Source organism: Tupaia chinensis, unplaced genomic scaffold (genome assembly GCF_000334495.1).
Source record: "Tupaia chinensis unplaced genomic scaffold, TupChi_1.0 Scaffold000024_1, whole genome shotgun sequence".
Lineage (NCBI taxonomy): Eukaryota > Metazoa > Chordata > Mammalia > Scandentia > Tupaiidae > Tupaia > Tupaia belangeri.
Window position 1 is genome coordinate 230,588 of NW_006159454.1, and position 11,332 is coordinate 241,919.

An 11,332-nucleotide genomic window follows, 5' to 3' on the forward strand; every position below is an offset into this window, starting at 1 on the left:
GCGGAGGGCAAAGGGCAGCCAGGGCTGGGGCCAGGAGCCTGCTGGGTGTGGTTATTGCGGAGGTGGGCCCTGTCCTCTACCACCAGTGGGCGGCATCGGCCTCCTTGGTGGGTACTGACCATCAGACTTAAAAAAAAAATTATTTAATTTTACTATTATTATCTTAAAATTTTCTATAGGGCACGTGCACTCACCAGAAGGAGACAGAGAGAAAAGGAAAGTGAGAAAGCAAGCTGCCAGTTCAGGGACTCGAACTGCTGCTGGTCATGTTGGAGTCCAGGGCTTTAATCACCACACCGCCTGCTGGCTCAGATTTTTTTTTTTTAAATGACGCTTTGGTTTCACTGTAGCACAATCCTGCCTCAGCCTCCCGAGCAGCTGGGACCAGGGGTGAGCACTGCCACACCCAGCTCTTCCTGCCGGTCTCGCTGTGTTATCTGTGCTAGTTCAGAGTACTTCATCCTCCTGCCTCAGCCCCGAGTCCCTGGGATTACAGGTGCACTCCACCCTGCCTGGCCTGTAGCTTGGACAGGAAAGTGTACCAAATTCAATTGTACCCAGCCATTGCCTCTCTCCCAGGGAAGGACACGGGGCTTTTGAGGCTCTGTAGAATGGTCAGATCTGGATGGAGAGACCTGCTGCCCTGGACAAGTCCTGGGCTCCAGAGGGCAGAGTCCAGAGATAGGAGTCGGAGTACACGCCCTGTGCCCCAGCCTGGGGAGCAGAGTGTCTCAGCAACACGCACTGCCGCCACTGGGCCCTGGCCCTGCAGGTCTATAGGGCAAACATTCACACTCGGGGTATGAGTGGCAAGCTGGGCGTGGTAGGAATAAAATATCCTCATTTATTTGTTCCTGCTTATCTCTCTCTATATATCTCTCTATATCTAGATACATATAGGGAGATATATATCTACCTAGATAGATATAGATATTTGGAGAGGTTTTTGCTATAGGGCACATGCGTTCATCAGAGAGACAGAGAGACAGAAAGTGAGAAATCACCCCTCAGGGGGGATGGCCACACTGCAATCCCTTCTCCTCCATTCTCCTCTTGGGATTTTGGGCACGCACACACACGTGCCCAGCATGAGTTTAAGCCACCAGGTCTGGAACTTGAACCACGGTCGACTACATGGGAATCCAGTGACATAGCCATTACGCCAACTCCTGGTCCCTTGATACTTTTTTTTTTTTTGGGGTGTTTTTTTTTTTTTTTTTTTTTTTTGGGGGGGGCCCGACAGAGACAGAGAGACAGAAAGCGAGAAATCACCCCCCAGGGGGGATGGCCATGCCACAATCCCTTCTCCTCTGTTCTCCTCTCGGGATCTTGGGCACCCACACGCACGCACACGGTGTGAGTTTTAAGCCACCGAGGCTGGGACACGAACCGAACCGTGGTCAACTACATGGGAATCCAGTGACATAGCCATTACACTAACTGCTGGTCCCCATTTTTTTTTTTTAAGAGGTCTTCGCTATAGGGTGCGTGTGCTTGGCAGAACGACAGAGACAGAGAGACAGAAAGACAGAGACAGAGAGACAGAAAGCGAGAAATCACCCCCTGGGGGGGGTGGCCATGCCACAATCCCTTCTCCTCCATTCTTCTCTCGGGATCTTGGGCACACATGCACACGCGCCTGGCGTGAGTTTAAACCACCGGGTCCGGGACTTGAACCACAGCCGCCTACATGGGAGTCCAGTGACATAGTCATTATGCTAACTGCTGGTCCCAATACATGTTTTTTAACTTTGCCAGGGCGGGGGGGCATGTGCACTCACGGGAAGATGGAGAGAGGGAAAGTGAGAAAGCAGCCCTGGGGCATGGTCACACTATGACCCCTGGTTCATCTCTCACTCCTCGTGGGATTCTGCGCAAACACGCACTCAACACGCCTGGTGTCATTTTCAAGCCGCCGGATCTGGAACTCAAACCATGCAGTTGGCCATGTGGGATCCAAATGCTTTAACCAGCAGGGTCACAGGCTGGCCCTAAAATCAATGCTCTATTTGTGCAAACATTTCTTTTTTCTTCTTTTTCTAAATATTTTATTTAACTTCATTTATTTACTTATTTATTTTAATTTGACCAGAAAGGGACAGAGTGAGAGACAGAGAGAGAGGGCAAGTGAGCAAGCGAGCCACCAGGTCTGGGACTTGAACTATGGTCGGCCACGTAGGAGTCCAGCCCCCTTAAACCACCACGCCACCTGCTGGCCCTGAACATTTCTTTTCTTTTTTTTGGGAGAGGCTTTTTGCTATAGGGCACGTGTGCTTGCCAGAAAGAGAGAGAGAGAGACAGAGAGACAGAAAGCAAGAAGTCACCCCCCAGGGGGGATGGCCATGGGAGTCTAGCGACATAGCCGTTATGCCATCTGTTGGTCCCTGCTGAACATTTCTCTTAATGCCTAAAAATATTACATACTGACCAGGTAATTCCAGTAATTTCTTTTTTTCCTTCTTCTTATTCATTTATTTATTTAAGAGAGATTTTTGCTATAGGGCACGTTTGCTCACTGGAGAGACAGAGAGACTCACCTCCCTGGGGGATGGCCACACCACAGTTCCTTCTCCACTGTCCTCTCAGGATCTTGGAAACGCACGCGCACGCGCCCAGAGTGAGTTTCAAGCCTCTTAGTTCGGGACTCAAACCATAGTCGGCCATGGGGGAGTCCAGCGATGGGAGCATTGTGTCATCTGCTGCTCCCAATTCTAGTGATTTCTAACAACTGAGCTACAAAATGTGCCTTAAGAGTTTTGCACAGGAGGGGCCAAGTGATTACTGCGACCACGCAGCTAGCTGAAATGCAGGCTGGGGCTTGTGTGGGCCCCGGGGAGAGGGCCCTTTCCCAGACAGGGACTTGCCACGTGGCACTCCTCCTGCCCAGGCTCCCAGCGAGCCAGGACCATAGGCACACACCATTGCTCCCGGCCTGTGCAGGTGAGCGGGAACTGACCCTGAGCTGCCCACGCAGCCTTGGCAGCCGTGCGCCAGAGCCCTCCCTTGTGCCTCCGTGACTGGGGCTGGCTCACCACAGGCCACTCTGTGCCTCCGTGGCCTGCGGTACCAACAGCAATGGGAAAGCTCCCTCTCACCAGGGTGGTGCAGTCCTCCCGCCCGTCTCCCAGGGGAGGCTCCGAGGGCCTCAGAGTCCAGCTGGGAAGGATGGTGTGAGTAGCCATGCCCAGGCCAGAGGCCAGCCTCTCAGAGACCCTGGGTCCCCGCAGCTGTCCCAGCCCACACGAGGTGGGGACAGCTTGGCTGGATGGCAAGCAGGCCACGGGCAGAAGTGGACAGGAAGCACGGCAGGACAGATGCCACTCAGTGTGGGGTGTGACAGGCAGTGAGGCCCTGTGTGGTGGCCATGCTCTGCTGCGTGGCCTGGAGGACACGTGACTCGGTGGGGGGGCAGCCCCGTCTCACCTAGGTTGCTGTCGATCTTCTGGTGATAGGCTCGAAGGTGCGGGTTCTTCGGGTAAGTGTCAGTGCTCACGGCAGGACCGGTCCCTCCAGGGACAGAGTCTGAGGTTAGACAAAGACACAGGGAGACGGTGAGTGGGCGTGCCTCAGGACGTTGCTTCAAAAAGTTCATCTTCATTTTTTAAAGTTTATTTTATTTTTCTCGAGACAGAGGGACACAGGGACAGACAGACGCACATATACACAGATTCTCCCAACAGGGGCCCTACACTGCCACGTACCCCAGCCTCAGCTGGTGTGGACCATGTACACGTGTACCCAGGGAGCACATGGAGACCCCCAGGACACGGAGAACCTGGAAACGCTTCTCATGGGTCTGGCACCTTACACTCCGGTCGCCTGCAAGATGAGTTCGGCCTGGAAAGCGGGTGGAAGGGATGAGGTGGCTGGCTCTGAGGCCACCTGAAGGGATGGGGATGGGAAAGGGTAAAATGCATGAGGGAGAACATGGGGCGGGCGCCCCCCAGCACGGATGCTGCCAGGCCGCAGGTCAGGGCTCCAGCCTCTTCCCTGGGCCTTGGGAGATCAGAGACCCTCAGCCTGAGGGTCACCTGGTGAGACCCTGGTACACGAGCTCTGGAAAGAGACTCATGCGAGTAACGGCATGGAGGTGGGACGGCAGCAACGCGAAGCCAAGCTCAGGGCTGGCAGCGAAGCTCTGGGCAGAGCGAGTCAGATCCCACACGGCTGACTGCGGTCTGAATCCCAGTCCTGGCAGCTTGAAAAACAAGCCGGGCACAGGTGCGCGTGTGCTCAAAGTCCTGACGGGACGGAGACAGGGAGGATGTGACGAGGCCACCTTGGTGGGGTGCTTGCCCTCTCTGGCGAGGACATACACACCCTGGCATTAAAACAATAACGATGACCTGCCAAGATTCTGGACACCTGGCAGACACGGTTTACAAGTAAAAATCGTTGGGCCAGCCCTGAAACCTAGTAGTTAGGGGAGACAGATGCCAAATGGCCACCCGGTCATTTAACAAGGCCCGGTTCGAATCCCAGACCTACTGGCATGAGAAACATGCTGGATGCACATATGTGTGTGCTCCAAATCCCAAGACAATGAACAAATGGAGAAAGGATTGTGGTGTGAACACGCCTGGCTGGGGGGTGCTTTCCCCCTGTCTTTCTCTGGCAAGGACACGTGCCTTCTGGAATTTCAGCAATAAATAAAAATGGCTATGAAAATAGCATTGTGGGTGATTTCTCTTTTTTCTGAAATTCATCTCTATGCTATCTTTTTTTTTTTTGGAGAGGTTTTTGCTATAGGGCACATGCACTCGCCAGAAAGACAGAGAGATCAGAGACAGAAAGCGAGAAATCACCCCCAGGGAGGATGGCCATGCTACAATCCCTTCTCCTCCATTCTCCTCTCGGGATCTTGGGCACGCACGCACATGCGCCCGGCATGAGTTTAAGCCACCAGGTCCAGGACTTGAACCGTGGTCCACTACATGGGAGTCTAGGACATAGTCATTACGCTAACTGCTGGTCCTTGTGCTATTTTTCCACATAAAACAAACATGCAAAAAGCAAATGACAAACACTGCACGCTTGCCCCGAGTAATCTTCCTTGAACTTAGGGTTCTAAACACACCCAGAGAAACCCCGTCATCCCAGTTCGCTTTTGGGGACAGAGCCCTCTAGGGCTCGGCCGAATTCATCTGGCGCTAAACCCCAGGGCCCTCCTACCATGTGGTGCCATCGCCTTTCTTGTCTGTTAATAGGCACCGCCCAAATAAAAACTCCCTTTCCTTCCGTAAAATCCTGTTTTTCGGGTGCAGGGTGTATACCAAGGCCTGAGGAGGCGGGTTTCCCTGGGCCCTTTACATCGGTCTCCTCTCGCTCGCTTCGTAGTTTTCGCCTTGCTGGGCTGACCTGGGCCTCCGTCAGGTCTCTCCTTAGCTGTGTCAACCACAGCTGTGGCGGGGCCCCGTGCTCCCAGGGTGCGTCCTGCCTTCACTGACAGCAGTGTGGTACACATCTGGTTTCTAGCACCATACTGATGCGCCTTTGTGTGTGTGTGTGTCTGTGTGTGTGTGTGTGAGAGAGAGAGATTTTTGCTAGAGGCACGTGTGCTCGCTGGAAAGACAGAAAGTGAGAAATCACCCCCCAGGGTGGATGGCCACGCCACAATCTCTCCTTCATTCTCCTGTCAGGATTTTGGGCACGCACGCACATGTGCCCGGCGTGAGTTTGAAGCTACTAGGTCAGGACTCTATTAAGTCCTACGTGGGAGTCAGAGATGTAACCATTACGCCATCTGGTGGTCCCAATGTGCCCGGTTTTCTAAGGGCCTCCAAAAGAACCAGGGGACCCAACATTTTTCCAGATAAGGAATTGTCCATTAAAAAATTTAATGTAATGGCTATGTCACTGAACTCCCACGTAGTCGACTGCGGTTTGCGTCCCGGACTCGGTGGCTTAAACTCACGCTGGGCGCGTGTGCGTGCGTGCCCAGGATCCCGAGAGGAGAATGGAGGAGAAGGGATTGCGGCGTGACCATCCCCCCTGGGGGGTGATTTCTAGCTTTCTCTGTCTGTCTGTCTGGCGAGCGCACACGCCCTATAGCGAAAAGCTCTCCAAAAAAAAAAAATTTTTTTTTTTGCTATAGGGTGTGTATACTTGCTGGAAAGAGAGAGAAGAGTGAGAAATCAACCCCCAGGGGAATGACCATGCTGTGGTTCCTTCTCTTCCATTTTCCTCTTGGGATTTTGGGCACTCACATGCATGTGCCCAGCATGTTTTTCAAATTGCTGGGGCTAGGACTTAAACCATGAAGTTAGCTATGTGGGATCCAGCCACCTTAACCACCACGCCACCTGCCAGCCCACCTCTAGGTTTTTTATTTGATATCCGTGAGATGATTCGACTTAGGACATGCTTTATCATGCACACTTTGTTCACGCTGAGGGTGAGCATACCCCCTTGGCTGGGGGGGAGGTATTAGTGTCCTACCACTGCTACGAAAAACTAGCACACTTACTTTCTCTTTTGGAGCTAGGAAGGCCAACACAGGCCTCCCTGGGCTAACAACAGGGGTCCACAGGCCTGTGCTCTTTCTGGAGGTGCTCAGGGAGAATCCCGTTCCCTGCCTTTTCCAGCTTCTAGAGCTCAGCTTGGCAGGTGGCCTCTCTGTCCGTCTTCAAAGCCAGCTGATCAGACTTATCAAACCTTGCTTTTGTGCCCCCTTTCCCATTTACAAGGGACCCCCCGTGAGGACCCTGGGCCCAGCTGGACAGCTTTCCCTTCTCAGGGTTCACTCGTGAGCAACGACACTTCGTCCGCTGTCATTCCCCCTTTTGCCAAAGGACCGGCATGTTCACAGGGTCTGCAGATGAAGGTGAGGACAGCTCTGGGGGACCATCCTTCTACCTACCACAGGGGTCTTTCCTGCAGTTGGCTTTTCACTGCAGGCTGAGCTCGGGGCTGGCAGGAACCAGCCATGGGCAGCCTTGTTCTCCATGGGACGCAGGCCCCTGCTTCCTTACTCCACCCTCCGTGGTGCAGGGACGGGGCAACAGCCTCCGTAACACAGGCCTCCAGCTCCCCACGAGCACGGTGGCACCTACTGCCCTTCACCCGGCATGGGGGAGACCTGCAGCTGGAGCCCCTGCCCGTCACCCGAGCGAGGGCCCCAGCCCTCAGGGCCAATGCCACAGAGACGAATCGGCCACCCGGAGGCGGGCGGGCGGGTCTGCACTCACCGAAGTCATCCAGCTTTCTGAGGTTCGGGTGGCTGGCCTGGTACTTTGCCTCCTGTTCTTTACTTGTGCTTATGGCTTCTTGCAATCTTTGGATAAAAGTAGAAAAAAAGAAAATGTTTATGAGGGAACACCTCAAGGGCTGTGCTGTCGGTCCTCTTAGGTGAGGCTTCCTCTGCTGAGCTCCCCTGACCAGAGCGGGGATTTCAACGGCCCCTCCCGAGAGCGTGGCCTGCAGCGCAGCCCTCGGGGCGCAGTATCTAGGCAGGTGGCCCTCCCACAAGGGAACAAGGACTCTCGGGACCAGGCGTTTAAAAGTGCACAAAGACACTGCCAGCAGTGGCATGGTGATTAAGGTGCTGGATTCCCACATGGTCAACTGTGATTGGAGTCCCTGACCTGGAGGTTTGCTTTCTCACTTTATTTTTCTCTCAGTCTCTCTGGTCAGCGCGTATACCCTGTAGCAAATAATGATAATAATAATAATAATAATAATAATAATAATGACAAATACTACTTTTTTTTTGAGAGAGAGAGATTTTTGCTATAGGGTGTGTGTAGTCGCCAGAGAGGAAGAGAGAAACAGACAGAAAGGGGGAAATCACTCTCCCAAGAGGATGGCTACGCTGCTATCCCATCTCCTCCAGTCTCCTCCTGGGATCTTGGGCATGCATCCTGGTGTGAGTTTCAAGCAGTCAGGTCCGGGACTCAGTCCAGCCACATAATCATGATGCCATTTGCTGGTCCCAATAAATAATCTTTTTTTTAGAGGTGTTTTTCCTATAGGGCACGTATGCTCGCCAGAAAGAGAGGGATAGAAAGCGAGAAATCACCCCCCAGGGGGGATGGTCACGCTGCAATCCCTTCTCCTCCATTCTCCTCTCGGGATCTTGGGCATGCACACACACACGCCCGGCGTGAGTTTAAGTCACCGGGTCCAGGACTCGAACCGCAGTCAACTACATGGGAGTCCAGTGACATAGCTATTATGCTAACTGTCCCCCCAATAAATAATTCTAAAACAAACAAACAAACAAAAACAAACAAACAAAAAAAAGCACACAGACAGCAAGTGGGGACTTTAGTCCAGGAGTCAGTAAAGGACGACCCGTGGGCCAAATGTGCCCCACTACTTGTTTTGTTTTCTTCCCCGATCCAATTTTTGTTGTTAGAGGGTGTACGTGCACGCCAGTGGGATACAAAGAGGGAGAGGAGAAAGCACCCTCTACAGGGACTGGTCCTGCCACAATCCCTTCTCCTCCATCGCTCCCTTTTTTTTGGGTTTTGGGCACACACACGTTTGGTGTGTTTTTCTTTTTGAGAGAATTATTCTTATTTAACTTTATTTATTTATATTCGGCCAAAGAAGAACAGAGTGAGAGAAAGAAAGTGAGAAAGCAAGTCGCCAGGTCCAGGACTCGAACTGCAGTCAGCCATGTGGGAGTCCAGTGCCCTTAATCACCATGCCACCTGCCAGCCCCAATGTTTGGTGTGTTTTTCAAGTCGCTGGGTCCGTGCCCCGAACCACAGAGCGGGCCATGTGGGGTCTGGCAGCCTTCACCACCGTGCCCCCAGTTGGCCTACGCATCTCCCAGAAGCAATCACGCACTCTAGCGATCACTGCATGTGGGGGGATTGGGGTGCACTCAGACACTGGGCGCCTCGAACCCTGCTTCACTGAAAAAACGACAGCTGCCTCATTAATAGGAAGGCTCCAAACAAAGAAAGTGGCCCTCGCAGCCACCAGACCTTAAAGGCTTTCAGAGCAGTGGTCAGGGGAGCAGCAGATGGTGTAGTGGTTCCGTTGCTGGACTCCCACATGAGCTGACCGTGGTTCGAGTCACAGACCTGGAGGCTTGCGACTCACTAGAACGCTAGGCTGTAAAACAGAGAGATGATTTCATAACCTGTATGATCACATCACACCAAGCATTTTTCTGGGTTAAATGGAAGAAACAGGCCACAAAGCCGAAAGAACACAGGCTGAGCATCCCTCGTGCAAATCTGACAGGCCGAGGAGCTTCCTCCCGCTCCCGCTCTCCCTCTGTCTCTCTTTCTGGCAAGCCTATGTGCCCTCTGGCAGTTAAAAAAAAAATAGGGTCGTCAGGAAAGTCATGATATACTTTTATGTTTCTGTATGCAAAAATGCCAGGGCCAGCAGGTGGCGTGGTGGTTGAGGGCGCCGAATTCCCACATGGCCCACTGTGGTGTGAATCCCGGACCTGGCGGCTTGCTTTCTCGCCTTTCCTTTTACTCTCTCTCTCTCTGGTCAAATTAAAAAATAAAAATAACAAATGAAATAAAATCAATCAATCCATCTTTAAAAAAAAATGCATCAACACTTTTTGAAATACCCAACATGTGTGTGTGTATGGAGAGAGAGAGAAAATCTGAAATGCAAAATGCTCCAAAATCCAAACTTCTCGAGTGCTGACATGCTGCGGCAAGTGGAAAATTCCACTCCTGACCTCGTGGGACAGGGCTGCAGCCAGACGGCTACAGTACTGGCCAGCCTCATAGCGTAGCGGTTAAGGGCAGTAGCCTGGGAGCCAGACCCCACAGGGGCGACCATGGTTTGAGTCCTGGCCCCGGCAGCTTGATGGTCACACACGTGCATGTGGTCCAAATTCCGACGGCATGAGAAGAAACGCAGGAGGAGTGACTGCGGCAAGACCAGAGCCTACCAGAGCACATTATGCCCTCTGGAAATCAAAACAAAACAAACAAAAAATGCCGCAGGATAAAAATACTGTAAAAGAGGGCCAGCGGTGGCATGGTGGTTAAGGTGTTGGAATTCCCACACGGCTGGCCATGGTTTGAGTCCCGGACCAGGTGGCTTGCTTTCTCACTCTCCCTCTCTCTCTCTTTCTCTGGCAAAACTCATGTGAAAAATAATATTAACAATAAAAATAAATAAATAATTCTTTAAAAAAAATACTGCAGAAGATTACCTTCAGACTACGTATATATCTTACATGAAACACAAATTAATCCCACGTTTAGACTTGGGTTCTAAGATCTCTCCTTATTAAATACAAATATTCCAAAATCCCAAAATATTCAAGATCCGAAACACTCCTGGCCCTACGCATTTGGATGAAGGATACACAGCCTGCGCTATGACTGCATCTGTGAGGATACTGAATACGGGCAAAAGCTGCATTTTTAGTTTCTGTGTTGCAGTAGGTAAAGTGTAAATTCTCTGTATTATGGCTGTGTTATTATTATTTGTTTCATCTGCCAGAAGGTGCATGGCCTCGCTGGAGAGAGATGCATGGAGAGAGAGGGAAAGTGAGAACGCAGCCCCTGGGAGACGGCCACCCACAATCCCTTCTGCCCCGCTTCCCTCTTCAGGATCTTGGGCACGTACGCACGTGCACTCGGCCTGTTCCTCAAGCTTCCAGGTTCGTGACTTGGAACCACGTGGTTGGCCATATGGAATCTAGCTGCCTCACTGGTGGTGGCCTCGGTGGTGACACTACTGGCTGGCCTGGTCATATTGTTATTGTTATTATCATTAGGCTTTTGCTATAGGGTGCACGTACTTGCCGGAGAGAGATGGGGTGGAGGGGAGATAAATCACCTCTGGGGGGGTGCCCACACTGCAGTCCTGTCTCCATTCTCCGCTCAGGATTTTGGGCACACACACAGAATGTGTCTGGCATGGTTTTCAAGTCACCATGTCTGAGACTCGATCTGCAGGATCAGGCACTGTGGGAGTCCAGTGCCTTAGCCACCACGTACCTACTGCCTGTGCCTGGCCATAGTATTTTCATAACAAAAAGACAGACGCAATGATCTGAGATAAGAACGGTAATAATATAAAGAAAGTCGATTATTTTATCTTTGACACTTCAGACTACTAACATCTCATGTGGTTTTATTTTCCTCTTCTTTTCAAATTTGATCTATCTCCTCTATGGAGAGAGAGACAATGAGAGAGGGAGAGAGGGCGTTCACATGATGCTATCCGCCCCAGTCTCAGGCAGCCTAGACCACGGGCATGCACATCGGTGTACACAGGGAGGCCTCAGCGCACAAACCCGGGCCCTTCCTATGTGGGCCCATCATTGTGGAATGTGGTCACTGCTCCGGCCCCTCACCTGCGATTTTTTAAAAAAAGAATTATTTACCTTTATTTATTTATT

The 11,332-nt window shown here is 51.9% G+C and overlaps 1 protein-coding gene across 1 annotated transcript in view; it reads right to left on the bottom strand.

Annotated features, from left to right (window-relative positions):
* SNAP29 (synaptosome associated protein 29) overlaps positions 1-11,332 on the bottom strand; it is a gene marked incomplete at its 5' end in the record, with an annotated part of 45,126 nt that overhangs the window by 11,883 nt on the left and 21,911 nt on the right. Inside the window, 2 exon segments of the mRNA XM_027770729.1 lie at positions 3,424-3,522; positions 7,188-7,273. Of these exon segments, the coding sequence (XP_027626530.1) occupies positions 3,424-3,522; positions 7,188-7,273 (185 nt within the window).